At 40.0% G+C, this 19,407-nt stretch overlaps 2 protein-coding genes across 4 annotated transcripts; one reads left to right on the forward strand and one right to left on the reverse strand.

The window, feature by feature from the left end:
- Positions 1 to 57: 57 nt before the first annotated feature.
- MRPL50 (mitochondrial ribosomal protein L50) lies at positions 58 to 3,821 on the reverse strand. Its single transcript, XM_002926471.4, has 2 exons — positions 3,679 to 3,821; positions 58 to 1,018 (listed from the first exon to the last, which is right to left on the reverse strand). Exons 1-2 carry the CDS (start codon positions 3,768 to 3,770, stop codon positions 631 to 633), a joined length of 480 nt encoding a protein of 159 aa, XP_002926517.1. The 5' UTR covers positions 3,771 to 3,821; the 3' UTR covers positions 58 to 630.
- Positions 3,822 to 4,018: 197 nt separating this feature from the next.
- On the forward strand, positions 4,019 to 16,138 carry ZNF189 (zinc finger protein 189). Of its 3 annotated transcripts, none has more exons than XM_011233875.3 (3): positions 4,019 to 4,371; positions 5,047 to 5,173; positions 13,393 to 16,138. In XM_011233875.3, the coding sequence occupies exons 1-3, from the start codon at positions 4,339 to 4,341 to the stop codon at positions 15,111 to 15,113; spliced, it is 1,881 nt and encodes a 626-aa protein (XP_011232177.1). In that variant the 5' UTR covers positions 4,019 to 4,338; the 3' UTR covers positions 15,114 to 16,138. The 3 variants fall into 3 exon arrangements, with proteins under 3 accessions (XP_011232177.1, XP_002926516.1, XP_019662761.1); XM_002926470.4 differs by having other exon boundaries at positions 5,089 to 5,173; XM_019807202.2 differs by having other exon boundaries at positions 5,092 to 5,173.
- Positions 16,139 to 19,407: the final 3,269 nt, after the last annotated feature.

Genomic DNA, 19,407 nt, shown 5'->3' on the forward strand with positions numbered 1-19,407 from the left:
ATGACAAGACAGAGAAGTAAATTTCACCTTTAAAAAAACTAAAAACACACAACACTCTTCAAAAAATGTATTTTAATTCCAAAAGAGATTAATCTAGAATGAACAGTATCATTTGCTACTATTTCTCCTTATGTAGTAAAGCAGTGAAAGAAACAACTTGCTATAATAAACATAGTTTTACATTTCTTTTATAAATATCCAAGTGTCCTTATTTGTATATGTACTATACATAATACCACCTTAGATTTAAGAGTCCTAACAGGATTAAACCATGTTTTTGCATCTATTTTATGCCTATGAAGAATAAAGACCACATCTGAACATATAATAGCCTCATATCTTAAAAACAAGTTTAATTACTGTGTCCTCCAGAGAAGAAAACTTTCATACATGAATAATGATCTGATTCCACTTAAAACAACAACAACAAAATTTCAGCAAATGTGAAAAAGAAAATTCTGCTGTTAATTCATGATACAAGGAAAAAAAAAAAGACATAATTCATTCTTCCACAGGAAAAGTGGGTTTAGATAACAGTTCTGATAGCATTTTACGTGGTAAAGTACAAGTCCAATAACCAGCCCCTTGCTCAGGATAAAATGATTTCAACATGCTCCTTTTTTGAATTGCTCAGTAACCCCAAGTGATTTTTAAATTGGGAGGCAGATTACTGGCAATAAGTTCATCAAATTTAGATCTATCATGAATAGGCACATTATAGAAATCAAGAACATCTCTGACCCTACACATCTGGTGAAGCCTGGAGCTGGGCACTGCATGGCCCAAGTCATCAGCTAAACGTGCCAACAAACCGAATTTCAGATGACCATCTTCCAAGGACACATCCTGCCAATTGCTAGGAACAGATGAGCCAAAAATTTCTTTGACACAAGATTCCACACGACCCTGGAGATCTTCAGGTGGTATGTATGTTCGGTTTCGTAAGGGTGGACACACCAAAATAGGTTCTTCCTTTACCTCTTCTACTGTCTCAGCCACCAGTGGCTTTTTCTCTTTTCTGGAATGATCAAAAACAAATATGTGAATCTTTGGTTAAACTGCACTAATGTAGCTGACAAACTGATGAACACCAGACCCAATCTTATCTGTCTATCTAAATCAATAAATGATATGCACACTTACTACTCTTCCAGGCACTGTGGAGGGAATAAGATAGGTACCTGCCTTTGGAAGCTTATAACTGAACTGGGCTGGTACACACAGAAAAATTACAGATTTTACATGCTCTAAGGATTCCAAGAACAGGAAAAGAGATAAATCATTTGCCGGGATTCCCAGTTTCCAAACCCAATCTACCTCTTTAACCTCATCTCCTACTAATCTCCTATATCTACTCTATGCCCTACCCAAACTAAAATACTACATTCTGTTTCTCTCTTTCCTGGTGTCATGTGTTACCTCAAGTTATATCTTATTGGAAATGCCTATCTTTCATCTTCACTTATAGAAATCTTAAAGTCCTAAAACAGAATTGTTCTCTTCCAAGAAGCTTTACTATATAGCTCCAAATAGAACTGTAAATACCTCTGATCTATACAGCACTTCATATTGCTTTAACAGCACATCACATCCTAAGCTTTAATTTTTTTACATTCTACTTCTCTTACTAGACCAGGGTTTCAAAGCCCAAACACTGACATTTTGGACCAGATAATTCTTTGTTGTAGGGGGCTATCATGTTCATTGTAAGATGTTCAGCAGCATCCCTGGCCTCTATTCAGGGTAGGGTAAATGCCATAGCATTCCTGTCCTCCAGTCAAGACCAAATGACATTGCCAAATGTCCAGATGGGCAAAATTATCCCTGGTTAAGAACCATTATACCAGATTATAAACTCCTGTTTTATTTATTATAAAGACCATTTTTATGATTTGGGGTCCTCTGAAAACTGCTTGAGTAACTATTACTGAGTACATGGGCCAATGTTAGGAAATCCGACGGATACACTACTTCAGTGCTTAATGAAGTATCAGTTCATGATCTGACTCTTGTTTTCCATGGAGCTGGTACTGGACTGGGATTGGTCAGCTTTACAGAAATTGGAGGCATGAGAAAAAAATGATGTTGGGGAACGAAGGAAGGAAAGAAAAAAAAAAGGAAAGGAAAGGAAAGGAAAGGAAAGGAAAGGAAAGGAAAGGAAAGGAAAGGAAAGGCAAGGCAAGGCAAGGCAAGGCAAGGAAGGAAGGAAGGAAGGAAGGAAGGAAGGAAGGAAGGAAGAAAGAAAGAAAAAGAAAGCAAGAAAGAAAGATGGATGGATGGATGGATGTCTGGCCAAGAATATGGTTTGTAGCACTAGTTTTCTTTGCCTACTCAAAGACTCTTCCAGCAATTTCGCCCTCATTCTGCATCAATTATTTATCAATTTCTCTCTACCTACTAGAGTGCTCCCAGGGCACACAATACGATGTAAAAAAATCTCCCATCTTCAAAGAAAAAAAAAAAATATATATATATATATATACCCTAGACTCCATGTTCCTATCCAATTTCCCAAAGAGTTGTCTATACTTATAGTGTCTACTTCATCACCTCCCATTTTCTCCTCAAACTACTCCAGTCACATTTCATCAGAATGAAATGTAATCCATTCTTTCCATCTCCGTAACCTCTTACACTGCTTTAGTTTTCTACATAATTTACCACTTTCTGAAATTATATTTTACGGTTTTTTTTGGCTCCATCAGAATATATGCTCTATGAAGACAAATAGTTGATCTGACGTTAACAACTGTTAAACCTAAACATCTGACATAGAGTAGACACTATAAATGTGTGATGAATGAGTGAATGAAACAAACCTGATGGAGATTTGAGATAATAATACTAACCAAAAGAGAGGAAGCTAATAAATCCATGAACAGATGACAAAAATCCTTCCAGGTGGGAAGAGTTTCTGCTTGAAACCTGAGGGCATAAAATTGTTCCCTGAAGATCCCACAAATTTTGATGTCCTAACACAGTGAGTCAAATAAATTTACCTTCCAAACATTCCAGTGGTGCTACGGGAAAAGCAGTAGATGGGGAGTCAAAGACCTGGGTTCTGGTTCCAGCTCTACTGTTAACTTGCTTTTGGCAAAATACTACCTCTCCATGGAGCCTAAGTTTCCCCATATGTCAGAGCTCTGAAAAGGGGCTTTGTTTCGCTACTGTAAACTACGTAGGCAAATGCTGGCCCAGACCTGACGTTTAGTAACTATCTGTTGGGTGAATCAATGAATGAACAAAAGAACAAAATGAGGAGGCCACACTTCGTTTCTGAATCTTGCGTGTTAAGAAATAATACCGCGCAACTGAACTCAAGTCTACCGAGTGCTTTCACGTTCACATTCTACGTTGCTCATTCCAAGCGAACTATGTGTTTCCTAACACCGCACTAGGTGCCTGGAACACGTGGTCAGTATTGTTTGCTTAATAAGTTAAGTGGGAGGAAAAGACAGCGGTATCTCCGTGGTAAGATGCGAAAACTGAGGCTTAGACGGGCCCATCACTCCAAGAGAACGGCGCTTACACTTCCGAACTCCGAACCCTAATCCAAGCGCAGGACCAGGGTCCCGTCTTAATAGTACAGCACTCGCTTTTGAATTCGTCTTTTTATCCTCCTCAGTTTCTTTCCTTACTTTCCCTGAACGAGACCCATCATCCAACCTTCCGCTTTACCTGAACCGAGACCAAAATTCTCTGCGTGGTGCCCCTAAGACGATCCACGTCAGGCCTCTTCTGGCAACCCCAAACACTGACACCGCCGCCATCTCGGAGGAGAGCTGTGGGGTAGAGCTCTGCCCTCAGCCGGCAGCGACGGGCCAAGACCAGCCAATCAGGTGTAAGCTTAGTGGTAGGTGTTCCCTTTTTCCTGTTAAGGGGCACCAGCTTCTCCCGCCCACTTTGCACGCCGGGAAATGTAGTCCAGTGGCCATTGCAGGCGGAAGCTGGACCGAGGCGTTCTCTCAGAGCATGACGGGAGTTGTAGTTGGGAGCGTCCCGGGAAGGTTCCGGGTGACGCCTTCTGGTCCGGGGGCGGGCGGTCATAGCTCTCCTTGGCTCAAAGGAGGAGGAACTGGCAACGGGGAGGAGGCTCTAGCGAGGCCTGGAAGGCTGCGCAGCTAGGCGGGGAGGGAATTTGGGGTTGGGGACGGCCAAGTAGCGCGTCTGATATGCTGCTGGGGTCGTGACCGCTCGGGGACCGAGGCAGGACATAGCCAGACCCAGCCTGGAGGCCTCGCCTTCGTCGGGCCTAATTTCTGAAGGCTGGGTAGGCCTTACGAGAGGCTCCTTTCCGTGCGACCGCCGCGGGTTCCTGCCCTGAGTTTCTGTTCGGAGATGGCCTCCCCAAGCCCCCCGCCGGAGCCAAAGGTAAGTCGCCCCTCTGGGTCTCCACGTTCTCTCGCCACTACCGGAGCTAGGCCGCGCCACGGCCCCTCTACCTCCCTGACCGTGCTCTTCAGGGCCAGCGATGTGCAAGGAAGTACCAGTAGTGCTCAGGATTGCTGTTCGAGACCAAATCGCCCACTTGGCTCTTTTTTTTCAAGAACGACTTGGTAAATCAGTTGAAGAAAATTAATAATGCCCCAAACATGCGCTCTCATTTTTGAGTTCTTCCAGATGAGGCACCATTTTTTACCCTCCCCCGTGTCTTGTGCGCCTGTCACGATGCTTGGACCCAAGGTAGACACTTAAGAGAACTTCATGGAATTGAACAGGGTCTCAAGCCAGTGTGGATAGAGTTGGAGCAGGGCAATGAGGCGCAGGAAACTTGGGGCGTTTGGGGGCAGCTTACTATAATAAAAATGTTTTTAAACCAGAAAAGCTGTATCTTTAAGACCATCACTACTGATGACGAGGATCCAGTTCAATTATCCTCTAGTTTGAGGTGCTTATCTGTTACAGAGTGGGTCCCCGTTTGGAACTCTTGGTTATCATGTTCCTCCTAGCCTACCTGGCCCTGATAAGTGATTGCTTCTGCTACTTTCAGTGGTAGAATTGTCCTCGAGACAACAAGAACTGACTACAGAAATCGTACTATTTCAGGGGTTGCTGACATTTGAGGATGTGGCTGTGTTTTTTACCCAGGAGGAGTGGGATTATCTGGATCCAGCTCAGAGAAGCCTGTATAAAGATGTCATGATGGAGAATTACGGAAACCTGGTCTCGCTGGGTAAGGATCTTTTATTTCTCTGATTAAAATATCTAAGAGGCTATAAGAAATCAGACTCCGAGAACTACTTGGACCACTACCAGTACCAAAACTGTTTTGTTCCAAAGTTCTGATTCAAATCTTTCAGCTGTTAATTGTTTCCATGACTGTCATTCCTAGCATCCTTGCAATAACCAAAATACATGCCTTTCTGGCTTCTTATCTTCATAATCTCATTCCCATATTGCTCTGTACTTTCTCTCCTGGCTCATCCTCCCACTGCTTTCCTCCCACCCCTTTTCACTCTGCCTTCTGGAGCCCCTGTTCTTCTTCACATAATGTTCCTTACCCCTCCTGGCCTTAACTAAAAGCTGGCGTTTTCCCAAGGACACCACTTCTCTGGCAGAGGCTGCTTATTCTCCCACATCCTCTTTTTTCCCCTGTCCTTTGTCTCAAGGCTAGAAGGGAGAAGTTACTGTTCTACCTTTTCAGTGCTGTTCCCAAAGCATTAGTTTAACCCTTCAAACAAAATCTCTCTCCTTGGAGGCCTCAGCAGTCTTGCTCTACCCACTCAGTTCCTTTTCACTATCATCTGTCAACATGTCTTGGTCCCTGACACATAGATTTTGTCACATTTCAGAATCTTCTCTGTGCTCACCTATGCCACCGGTGACGTAGTCATTATTTAAGTCTTACTATATCTTGACCATATTCTCTCTTCAGGGACCTGCCTTTCCTTTTTTGATCAATCACATCGATGATCAAACCCTCAATTTTGTCAAAGCAGGCAAATCTTAAACCCCAGTATCTTACTCTTTGAAAATTATTCAGGGATTATCAATTATTATTTTAGATTAACGAAACAGGGGTGACCAAAACAGACATGATCTCTGCGCATGTGGAGCTTACTCTGACTTCTTACCTTTCTACCGCTCCTACTCCATTCCTCCTACATCTACTTAATCATGTTTCCTGTTCCTTGACTTCTCCTTTTCTCTTCCCAGATTATCAGTCCTCTCCTAACATCCCCTCCTCATCTAATCCATGGGCCTACATATGAATTATCACCAGCATGTGCTCTTGCCACCTTGTCATTGTGCTCTGCGCATTCTGCAAACTTCAGATTCTGTATTATTATAAAATCTGCCTTTTCTCTTCTCCTACCAGAGTTGCTCAAGACAGCAGGAGAAATTCTTTAACTGAAAGGACTGATGCCCTGTATATATGTGTGGCTTTCCTTCTAGTCAGGAGTGGGTTTTTACATCTCAGCCAATTTTTTATCATTGCTTCCCTCATTCCCTTCTTCCTTTTAATGACTTTTCCAAAAACTAAAAAAGTTTTCCTTGGGTCCATCACTCAGTAGTGGACCTCACTTTCTGTTTCACAGAGAAGATAGAGGCTATTAAATGTGAACTCTCAACTTTTCTGCCCTTCACGTGCATGCTTAAGGCCGCTCCTATTTCCTCGCTTCTCCAAGAAGTTACCCATCTGTCATCTTTTTTTCCCCCCTTACAACTTCAGTCTCTATTCCTTCTCCCCTGGTGCCTTTATTTTGATGATAGGTGTGTTTATGACTCTTCCAGTTGGGGAAAGTAGGGGGGTGGGTGGCTCTCCTTTGAGCCACAGTCTCCTTGCTGCTCCCTGTAATCTTCTCCTCATTCACTTCATAGCCAAGTTTTTGTAAGAGTAGTTATTGTGTGTTTTGTACTTTACCTTCCATTATCTCTAAGCCCCTTTTCTTGCCTATACCATTCCCCTTAAATTGTTTAATATTGGTCTGTAATAATCCAGTTGTCAAATGCAATAGACTTTTTTTGGACCTTATTTTATTTCACCTTTCTATAGATATTTGAAACTCTATTGTTTCCTTCTATTGCCTTGCATTCCCACACTTCCTCTCAGTTTATATGCTTTCTTTGGCAAACCTTATCTACACTCAGATCATCACCTACTTCTATGTGACAAGTCCCAAATCGTTACTTTCACCTAAGAGAAGCAGTTGGAGCCTAACTGCCTAAGTAAAAATCCTAGTTCGACCACTTTACAAGCCTTGTGACCATAGGTGAATTACATAACCTTTCCATGCCTGTTTCTTTATTTACCAAATGGCATTAATAATAGCCCTTACCTCTTTGGGCTACCGTGAGCATTAACTGAGTTAAAGTATTTAGGACACTGATTAGCATGTAGTAAGTATACTATAAATGTTGTCGTTGTACTCGTTATCTAAGAGCTCTAAAATCTTTGTCACCCCCTTTTGAAGACTACATAAATAACTCAGACCTGGCAAATCTCAAATATTCCATTCAGATCTCAAGGGCCTCCTCTTTGGAATTAAGTACTCCTTTTTCTGTGCTACTGTATACATTTCTGTTGAATTTATCATACTGTACTCTAATCATTCTTTATGTTATTTCTCTAACCAGATTGGTCTCCATGAGGACAGTAACTATATTTTTTTCATTTGATTTCTCCAGCACTTAGCACAGAGCCAGGTATATATTATATGCTTCTAAATATTTGTGTAACGGAATGAATGAATATACTCAAGATTTAGTACGTCTTGACTAGATTATTGCATTAGTCCCTAAACTAGCCCCTTGCCTCCAATCTCCCTTTCTCTTAATGCATTTTGTTTACTGCTACCAAAATGATTTTGTTAGTTAACTGCTTACGATTTACAATTCCTGGTAGCCTAAAGGATAAAAATCTTAATTTCTTGTTGTACCTACTAGGGCCTCTCTAAATAGCCCCTGCCTGGCTTTCTAGCATCATCCATTATTTCTTGCACAACACTTCAATCTCCAGCCATATCTGCTGCTGATTTTTTCCCCCAATATGCCATGGTGTCTCTGAGTCATTGCCAGCTTTATCCACACATATGGTATCCTGGCTGATAGAACCAGGCAAATGCCCAGCCTTGTCTGCCCCTACTACTGTAAGATGCGAGTACCATATGGACGAAGGCATGGCAGTGAGCCCATCTGTGATCTCCTACTTTCAGGCTCTCATTTTAGCTGAACTACAGCTTTTTATCAGTTATTATTTCTCCCTCCACAGTCTTTTCATCTATAAACTCTTTCTCCATTCCTTTCATGAGAGCTCCCTTGGTGAAAGATCACAATTACTTGGTTTTTCTAATGTAGTGTTTTTTCTGCACGTCATCTTGCTGCTTTACTTAGTACAACACTCTTCCAAATTTAATTTTGGTCCTTTATTCATACCTTTCCTTTCTATGATGATTTTTCTTTAAACACTTTAGTAACTATGTTGATAATACAGCTGACAGCTTGATCTCAGTTCTTGATTTTTCAGTTCTTTCAAATAAAATGGACTTCTTCAGTTTTAATGACTTCTTTCTAGTCTACTTGAGCCATATTGGACCTTGACAGAAGTGGGAATTACTGTTCTGTAAGACCTTAAACTCATTGTTTCTCTTCTTAGATTATAGTCTTTCCTCAGTTGTTTGTTCAACTACTGATCCATTCAGTAGTTAATCAAGCACTGTGCTTGAATGCAAGAATGCAAATTCTTCCCCATCCTCTCATTCTTTTACCAAGAAAACTGTTCTTTCTATACTCTTTAGATACTGGGGTTGGCAGCTGTGGTGGGTCCACAGGCCAAATCTGGCACACTGTTCTTATAAATAAAGTTTTACTGGAACATAGACATGCCCATTTTTATGTGTTATCTATTAGTACTTTCATGCTGTAGTGGCAGAGTTGAATAATTGCAGTAGAGACCATAAGGCTCACAAAGTCAAAAATATTTATTATCTGGCCCTCTTTAGAAAATGTGTGGTAACTCTTGTTCTGTCCTAAAGTTTAGCCACTTCCACTTTAACATTTCCTTGCCTTTCTCTCTCTCCGCAGCTACCATCTTATTAAAACTGATTAAACTAGCATAAGCCAACAGGAGAACTTATTGTAGGCACAGAGGTGGCACACAAAATCTATGAGCATGACTGCAACTGGATGTCAGAAAAGGACTAAACCCAGGGGCATCTGGATGGCTTTGTTGGTTTAGCGTCTGACTCTTGATCCCAGCTCAGGTCTTGATCCCAAGGTCATGAGTTCAAGCTCCACACCTACCATGGAGCCTACTTAAAAAAAAAAACAAACAAACATATAACTAAACCCAGAAATTGGATTGCTCAGGAAGTCAGGAATTAACTCTGTCTTTGCATTCTATTTCTTTCTTCTTGGTAGACTAGTCTTTCTTCATATCCATATGCTTCTTTCCCTGTAGCTTGAGTTGATAGGTTACATACAATTCTAGTCATGTTCAGAATAATTGCCTATTTCAGTTTTAAATTCCAAATTCCTGGGAGAGATGCACTTTGAGTCAACTCTACTCTAGACAAATTAGCTATATGATCATAGGATGGGAACATAGAATACAAGCATGGCAGAGACCTCAGAATGTGATTATAGCTACCAAGCCCAGAGGAAGCCTAAACTCATTTTCTTTACCTATCTATCTCTCTGACCTATTTATTTTCATTCTAGTGCCTTTCTATTTAATTTACATAAGCAGTGTATTACATTTTATGTCTGGTATGATAAATCATTCTTTTATATTCTTTTTTAGGATATACTTAACTAGTTTTCTGTGTTCTTCCAGTTGAAATTTAGAGTCATTGGGGCTTTTTATTCATTCATAAGATTTTGATTGGAATACAACTGGGTTCATAAATTGGTTTGGGAAGAATTAAGATCCTTACAACATTGAATCTCTTTAGCAATTTGCCTGTCTCTATTTATCTGTCTTATGTCCTTCAGAAAAATTTTATGGCTTATTTTCATGGCTCCCATACAATTCTTGTAAGACTTATTCCTGGGTTTTATGGTTTTTATTATCATACAATTTATTTTTCTATAATATTTACTAATTGGTTATTCTTGGTAGTAAGTACTTACCACTAATTTTATATTTTTTTTTGTTGCTGTTACATTTCACTTAATTTTTTAAGAAATTTTACATAGACATTTAATTGTCTGCAAATAATAATAATTTTGTCTTATTCCTTTGAGTAAAACCCCTGGAACAACAATACTGGGTAAACATTATAAAGAGACTTCCCCTTCTCGCAGGAATTTATAATCCTGTGGAAGAGAGAAATACAGCATAATAACAGTGCATATAACAGTGCAGTTATGGATGAGAGCTGGTGATAAAAAACAGGACGCCTAAATCTGCCTAGTGGACTTTGTGAAGGCTTTGTAGAGGAGCTGTTGCTTTGAATTGAATCTTAAAGAGAAACCAAGAGTTTGCCAGATAAACAATGTCGGGAGACATTTAGTAAACGAGATATGCAAAGAAATGGCGTAAAAGGGTAACATAAGCAATTTTCCCACTTCCGTTGTGAGAGAGTGGTTAGGAGGGTGACTTGAGGTTTAGAGAACCTTCATGAAGTGCTGAGTATCATGGTGTAAAGAGCTTTGATTTGCTCTCACTGGTGGTGGAGTACTAGCGAATCTACAGGTGGTGATGTGACTGCAATTCCATTTCATGTACATCTCTCTGGATGAAGTGAAGTAGATGTAATGTGGGGACAGCTTAAAGGCTAGAGTGAAGGATTATTAGATGGTTTTTGAATAATCCAGGAAAATATGGAAAGAAGATAGTTACTAGAGAGTTGAATCTTTGATTTTGGTGATTGTTTACCAATTAAAAAAATGGAGAAATCTAGGATGATTTTCTGCTTTGGGTAATGGATGAGGATGCCTGTCAAGAGAAGATGATTAGAGGTGGAGACATACATGACAGCAAATGATGATTACCATGTTAATTGTAAGCCCTTTCTGAGACAGTTAAATGGCAATAACCGGAGTATATATAGAGAGCAAGGTAAGAATGTAAATATGGGTAACAGTAACCTTCAACAGTTAACGAAGGAAGAGAAATAAATGAAGGAAATTTATTAGAAAAGGCCAAAGAAGAAGTAGGGAGGGAACTAGAAGAATATAATGGCATAGAAATCAAAAACAGGGGCGCCTGGGTGGCACAGTGGTTAAGCGTCTGCCTTCGGCTCAGGGCATGATCCCGGTGTTATGGGATCGAGCCCCACATCAGGCTCCTCTGCTATGAGCCTACTTCTTCCTCTCCCACTCCCCCTGCTTGTGTTCCCTCTCTCGCTGGCTGTCTCTATCTCTGTCGAATAAATAAATAAAATCTTAAAAAAAAAAAAGAAATCAAAAACAGATAGTGTCAGAGTGGGACTAGTCAGCAGTGTCAGATGCTGCTGAATAAGGACTGAAAATGTTCACTATATTTGTTATGCAAGAGTCATTGGTGATTTTGTAGAAGCTCTTCTAGATGCTGGAAACAGAAGCCAGATTTCACAGTAGGTTGTAGGGGAAGAGGTGGGCATGGGAAACAGCTGGGAAATGGAGACCTTCAGTGTTAAGATTTTATTTCAAAACTTAGATTTCATTAAGAAGAGGATTTCAGATTCGAGACAAAGTTGGGCATATTTGTATGCTGAGCATAGTCATGTGTATGTTGGCAATGGAGAACAGATGGGAGGAAGAGGAGACAATTAAACAAGTGCTCAAGAGACACGTGGAATCAAGAGAAGGTAGATGAATTAGCTTTGGATAGGAATGGGCTATATCTTCCTGTACTGTTGCAGATAATTTTATAGGCAGGAGGCAGAAAGTTGAGGGAGTTCTCTTATCCTTTTTCATTGTGTGAAAGAAAGTAGTCCACTGAAGTGAATTTAGGAGACAGTACTGTTAGTAGCATAAGCAGAAATAAAGTTTCTACTAATTTCTTAGGGGAATAAAGGAAGTGTTTTTGGAATAAAATGACTGGTTTGAAGTAAGTGAAAAGAAAATTCAGAGATGACTCCAAAAGTAGATTAGAAAATTGAGAGAAAAGAGGAAGTTTAAAAAAGAAAATCATTTAGGGCCAAATATATATATTTGGTACTGATCATCTCTTCTAGTGGAATTATCCAGCAGACAGCAAGAGATAGACGATCAGGGAAAAAAGTCAGAAGCAGACTCAAGTGTTCTGTATGCCACTGTCTTTCATCATAGACCATTATGTTATCTTTCCTTCAACACATGCAAGATTTTCATTTCTCAGATGTCTTAGAGACTCTCAGTTGGAACTAAATGGTTCCATCTTGGCTCTTATATGTTTAGAAGAGTGAGAATCATATATACTTGAAAAATGTGGTAGGATTTGTGGTAGGTGAGGGCATAAGTTACCACAGACTGCTTTTTCTCTGTTTCTTTCATTAACCCTGACCATGTTCCTTTGTATTTATTTTATTGTCTTTTTATATCATAGACTCCATGTCACTCCAACCCATTATTTTATTTTTAAAAGCCATTTTGTCTCAGTATAGGAACTGCTTTACTTAAATATGTTATCATGTTATTTTCTCTCCCCAATGTACCATCATTCATTTTATTTGGTAGGGAACTTCATGTCTTATCTTTGAATCCTGAATCATTACACAGTGCCTGGAATGCTTTTGATTGCAATAAGTGAATTCTTGTTAATGAATGAATTGGTGCTTCTCCTGGTTTTTGTTTTTGTTTTGTCTTTTATTCTTCTCAGCATCATTTTTGTGTTCATTTCTGTCCCTTATTTGGTCTACTCATGGTTCAGGAATGCTGTCTTATCCCACATTTTCCTGAACCTCCTGTTTTCTTTCTGCGTCATCCTTTCTTCCTTGATAGCATACTTCTTCACACCACTACTTGTTTTATTTCATTGTTTGCCCATCTTACCTTGTAAAATTTTCTTGTTGGGTTTACCAGCGCTTCCTCCCAACTCTGCTTGCCCCTACTAACTCATCATTTCCCTCGTAAAAACACTCTTTTAGTGTGCCTGGCTGGCTCAGTCAGAGGAGCATGCGATTCTTGATCTCGGGATTGTGAGTTCAAGTCCCATGTTAGGTGTAGAGATTACTAAAAAAATAAAAACTTAAAAGCTTACTCCTTTAAAAATACAAACAAACAAACCAAACACATACACTCTTTTCATACCCCTTCTCCAAGAAAAATATTTCATCAGATAACTAATATTTATATAACTTGTATTCTTTGCCAGGTACTGCCCTAAATGCTTTATGTACATGAACTTAATCTTCACTACACTGTGGAGTGGTCCTTCACATTTTATAGATGTAGCAGATTAATTTATATTAATCTTATTTTCCTAAGCATTTCTCCTTGCTAGCAAAGAGCCTGGCTGATCTTTCTATTTTCTGTTTATTATTCCAGATGTTTTGAACAGAGATAAGGACGAGGAGCCAACTGTGAAACAAGAAATGGAGGAGATTGAGGAAGAAGTGGAACCACAGGGTGTAATAGTTACAAGAATCAAAAGTGAAATTGACCAAGATCCCATAGGTAGAGAAACCTTTGAACTTGTTGGTAGATTAGATAAACAAAGAGGAATCTTCTTATGGGAAATACCAAGGGAATCTTTGGCCCAGGAACAGAGAATGTTCAGAGGAAACACTAACATTATTCGTAAGAGACCAAACTCGGAAGAGAAATGCCATAAATGTGAAGAATGTGGAAAAGGTTTTGTCCGCAAGGCCCATTTCATTCAACATCAAAGGGTCCATACTGGTGAAAAGCCTTTTCAATGCAATGAATGTGGGAAGAGTTTTAGTCGTAGTTCATTTGTTATTGAACATCAGAGAATTCACACTGGGGAAAGGCCCTATGAGTGTAATTATTGTGGAAAAACCTTTAGTGTGAGCTCAACCCTTATTAGACATCAGAGAATCCACACTGGAGAGAGACCCTATCAGTGTAATCAGTGTAAACAGAGCTTCAGCCAGAGAAGGAGCCTTGTTAAACATCAAAGGATTCACACAGGTGAGAAACCCCATAAATGTAGTGACTGTGGGAAAGCCTTCAGTTGGAAGTCACACCTAATTGAACATCAGAGAACTCACACTGGTGAGAAACCCTATCACTGTACCAAATGTAAGAAAAGCTTTAGTCGAAATTCATTACTTGTTGAACATCAGAGAATTCATACTGGGGAAAGACCCCATAAATGTGGTGAATGTGGGAAAGCTTTTAGGTTAAGTACATACCTTATACAACACCAAAAAATCCACACTGGTGAGAAACCTTTTCTTTGTATCGAATGTGGAAAAAGCTTCAGTCGGAGCTCATTCCTTATTGAACATCAGAGGATCCATACAGGTGAAAGACCTTATCAGTGCAAAGAGTGCGGGAAAAGCTTCAGTCAGCTGTGCAACCTCACTCGTCATCAGAGAATTCACACAGGAGACAAACCCCATAAATGTGAGGAATGTGGAAAAGCCTTTAGTAGAAGCTCAGGTCTTATTCAGCATCAGAGAATCCACACCAGAGAAAAGACTTACTCATACAATGAAACCAAGGAAAGTTTTGATCCAAACTGTAGTCTTGTTATACAGCAGGAAGTCTACCCCAAGGAAAAGTCTTATAAATGTGATGAATGTGGGAAAACTTTTAGTGTCAGTGCTCATCTCGTACAACATCAAAGAATCCACACTGGTGAAAAGCCCTATTTGTGTACTGTTTGCGGGAAAAGCTTCAGTCGGAGTTCGTTTCTCATTGAACACCAGAGAATCCACACTGGTGAGAGACCTTATCTGTGCAGACAGTGCGGCAAAAGCTTTAGTCAACTTTGTAATCTTATTCGACATCAGGGTGTTCACACAGGTAATAAACCCCATAAATGTGATGAATGTGGGAAGGCCTTTAGCCGGAACTCGGGCCTTATTCAGCATCAGAGGATACACACGGGAGAGAAACCTTACAAGTGTGAGAAGTGTGACAAAAGTTTTAGTCAACAGCGCAGCCTTGTCAACCATCAGAAGATCCATGCAGAGGTGAAAACCCAAGAAACCCACGAATGTGATGCTTGTGGCGAAGCCTTCAATTGCCGCATATCTCTTATTCAGCATCAAAAATTGCACACTACGTGGATGCAGTAAATGTAGAGAAATATTCAAGCTCAGTTTGACTTGAGACTAGCTACCCAGGTGCAGTTTCCGTATGGCAGTATGGCTCACCATGAGTCAGGTTTAATGACAAAACAAATTCTCCTGGGCCTCAGGCAGATGGTTTCTAAAGATTCTGTGAAAGGTGGACAACTGCCCACAGATAGCTGAAGACTTCTTGACTCTTTGTTTTGATCATAGAGAAAGACTCAGTAATTTATTTAAGCATCTTTTTTCTAACACATCTTTCAGCAGAGAGGTCAAACCCAGGTTCAGAGCACTTGGTATTATAATAAATAAAGGGAGAAGGTCAAAGTTGCATTGGTACAAGGGAGCTGAAGTTTGAAAACTAGAATAATAATTCAAGAGCTTTCCTGCCACCATCATATGGTGGTTCATTCAGTTTCATAATACGTTTGGCAGTGCATGCCAAAGCCTAGTAATTAAGCATATGATTACGTTTTCAAGGAAACAGAGCCCCAGTTTTTTTTTCAAACTGATATCCAAAGTTTTTTTTGGTCATTGTTTAAGCCAGTTGTTTGGCATGTGAGCTAAAGAAGCAGTTCCAATGCCTTGTGTTTCCCAGATCTGTGAAATGAGTGGACCATTAATCTTACATGTAAAGATTATGTGAGTACTTAACAAACCTAGCAAAGGTGTTACCAAGGAACCTTTGGGAGTGCCTTTTTTCAAGATGGGCCCGAAAAAGTGGAGGAAGACACTTCTTTTTGCGCCCTCCAATCTGTGAAACATAATTGTAGTCCTATACAAGTAATCTTACTCCTCCACTACCAGTAGCATGCAAAAGTGTACATATTTTGATTACCGAGAGTTGGAAATAAAAAGACCTGGAGTCTGTACTAGGAAACAGATATTTTGGTATTGCTTTGGTTTTTATGGTAACTAGACTTTGCATGCTATTTTAAAGTCCTTATTTCTGGTTCTAGGGCTTCCCTTAGTTGATGGTTATATAAACCTATTAATTCATCTGTTTTAATCATTAAACCTGTTTCATTTTTTGCTTTGTGTAAGAGTTCTTCGTTATTTTAGTGCAGAATCTATCCTGTCAAGTAAATACTGGATTTAAAAATTAGAATCAAGGATTTAAAAGAAATTGCTCTCACTTATTCCACCTGTGACTACAGGCATACCTTGGAGATACTGTGTTTGGTTCCAGACCACTGCAATGAAGCAGATATTGCAATAAAGCAAGTCAAGTAAATTTTTTGGTTTCTTACTGCATATGAAAGTTATGCTTACACTTACTGTGGTCTAGTAAGTGTGCAATTGTATTTTGTCTAAGAAAGCATTTTACATGCCTTAATTTAAAGATACCTTACAGCTAAAAAGTGCTAACCATCATTCTGAGCTTTCAGTGAGTCATAATCACTAATCAGATTAGCGCAACAAATATAATAGTAATGAAAATGTTTGAAATAGTGCAAGAATTACGGAAATGTGACCCAGAGACACAAAGTGAGCAAATGCTCTTAGAGAATTGGAATCAAGAGACTTGCTTGTTGCAGGTTTGCCACCTTCAATTTGTGAAAACATGCAGCATCTGCAGAGCACAATAAAGCAAACTATGCTAGAACGAGGTGCGCCTGTAGTGACCTGCGATAGTTCAGTCAGGGTTAAATCCAGACCCTTTAGTTTCTGAGTATAGACTATCAAGTCACCAGAACTCTGTAATTCTAACTACCTAATAGTTTAAGCAAAACACCTCCCTTTCTGCTATATTATAGACCTTCTGAACGTCCCCATCATACTTCCCTCTCCCCCTGGGAATATTTGTGTTTGCACACGTGAATGTGAAGGTATATGTGTAGAAATTGTGCACTCCCCTATTCAAACCGGGTGCTCATAGCAGACAGTTAACTTTTCAAAAACAGTCTGTAGCCCAATGAAAAGCACAAAAATAACTGAAAATGTGCTTGATGCCCCAGTTCTCCTCCTGTCCGGAATTGCCTCGGTTTTACTTATTCTACATCAGTCGTTCTCAGGCAAAGTTCTCAACTACTAATGAGGTTCTTAGACCTGTTCTCAGTATTTTGAAAAACCAAATGTGAAGTATGTTTTCCGTACGTGCTAGTTTGCATGCACACTTAAGCATTGTGCTTTTTGCCCGAGTTGCATCTGTTTCATGTGTGGTTATCTTGCTGAGCAGAAGCTCTGACTGTTGACCTCATTGTAATGTGGGGACATTGTCATATGAGATACTACTAAAATTACATATTTTTTAACATCCTTGGATGTGAATCTGGAGTGACAGCTCAAAACTCCAGTCACAGTGAAACAATTCTTGATTATATGTACTGTTCATTGCTTATATAAAGCATAGCCAGGAAGATTAACTTTTTTAAAGCAAGGTTATTGCAGTATTCACAGTTGTTTTCTAAGAGGATGATAAAAGAACAGGGAGGCACATGAAGAAGAGAGAAGGAGAAAAACCTTTCTAGAAGGGATGAGACTAAAAGACGAGTACCAGGAAAAAACTGAAGACAGAATTATCAAGAGGACCTACGGGCTACAGAGTGAGCCTGCGGTTGTGTGGTGGCGGGAAAGTGGCAGGTGGCTAAGGCTGCCTGTGAACAGGGCAGACGGGAGTTACCATGCTAAAGAAAGAGGACTTTATGCTGCCTGAAATTCTGTGATAACATTTTCCTTGTATTGAAATTTGTGTGTGTGTATGTATGTGCATGAGAGAGAGAAAGGGGCCCATATTTCAAGTTGTGCTCCAAATTTCACAACCTATATAACTAGCACTCACTTAAGAAATATTACTGGTACACCTGATACCCTTCCAAAAATTGCACACAGCACACAATTCGTGGTGCCTCCGTTTTCGTTTAAGAGACAATGTGGGAGTGAATAGGAGGAGCAAGTTTTGAGTTCGTGTACTTACGAAGGCCAAGAAGTCTCATGACAGCTATAAACGAGAACCAGAAAAGCCAGTGGTATAATTCAGTCCCAGCCCAAAGACCTGAGAACCAGGAGCACTGATGTCCAAGGACAGGAGAAGATGGGTGCCCCAGCTTAGGCAGGGAGCAAGTTTGCTCCTCCTCTGCCTTTTCATTCAGTTCACACCCTCAATGAATTAGATGATGCCCACCAACATTGGCAGAGTCGATCTTGACTCAGTCTACAGATGCAAATGCACATCTCTTCCAGAAACCCTCACAGACACAAGAAATAGTATTTTACCAGCATCCCTTAGCCCAGTCAATTTTAAACAAAAAATAACCATCAAGGTAGACAACATTTTAAAACAAGCAGGTGAAAGAAGACTTTGGTGGAAAGAAAAAATTGAAAATAGCTACAATGCTCCATTTCTGTAATTCTGCTAAATGAGGCATTTCATTTTAATCTGTCTTCCTAAAGGAGGACATCATCAGCAAATCTAGGGGCTTACACAGCATACCCAGTTGAGCATAATATTTGTAGAGTAGATTTCAACTTTTTAAAAAAAAATCTAGTCCAAATATTCCAATCATCTTTTTAAAGTCATTATTCCTAATCAGTATTTAATACGTTTCACCTTCCTTCTCTCCTTCAAATGTGTTCTGTGGCCTTGGGTGGTTGGTGGGAGTGAGTTGATTGGTTTCTTTTTAATTAAGGCCATCTCTATAACCGTAATGCATAGAAAATAGAAGGATAGGTACGTTTACTAAACTGCACAAATAGTACAAGTTCAATTAACATGTATTTTTAAATGCTTGTCAGGTGCTATGTTAATACTGTATTAGTTGCATACTGGCTTCAAGGAGTCCTTTATCTGCAAGGAGACTTTAGAAGTGAATAGTAGGCCATGTGTACTCCACAATGTAAAGAATGGGGGGAAATCACATAACTTTCCAAAATGCTGAGTCTTGAGACATTTTGCAGAAATATAACAGCATATCTCTTCCTGCTCTATTTCCTGTCCAGGAGCCATGTTCTTAATATGCTTCTCATGCTCAATGGCTAAGGTAACCCACAGTACATGACGGTCATTTCATCCCCCAGGACCAAGAAGTGCACTCTGGGGAGTAAAGATGGTGGAGGAGTAGGGGACCACTTTTTCAGCCGGTCCCCTGAGTTGAGCTGGATAGGTACCAGACCAGCAGGAACATCCACGGAATCAGCCTGAGACACAGGAAGATACATCTGGATCTCTACAAATGAACATCTCCAGCACTGAGTATTGAGGTACGAAGCGGGGAGCCGTGAAACCTCGCACAGTTATCGGAAGATAAACGGAAGGGGGAGGGAGCCGCCGTGTCTGGGCGCCGGGAAGCGGTAGCCACCT

The sequence above is a fragment of the Ailuropoda melanoleuca genome, chromosome 7 (genome assembly GCF_002007445.2).
Source record: "Ailuropoda melanoleuca isolate Jingjing chromosome 7, ASM200744v2, whole genome shotgun sequence".
Lineage (NCBI taxonomy): Eukaryota > Metazoa > Chordata > Mammalia > Carnivora > Ursidae > Ailuropoda > Ailuropoda melanoleuca.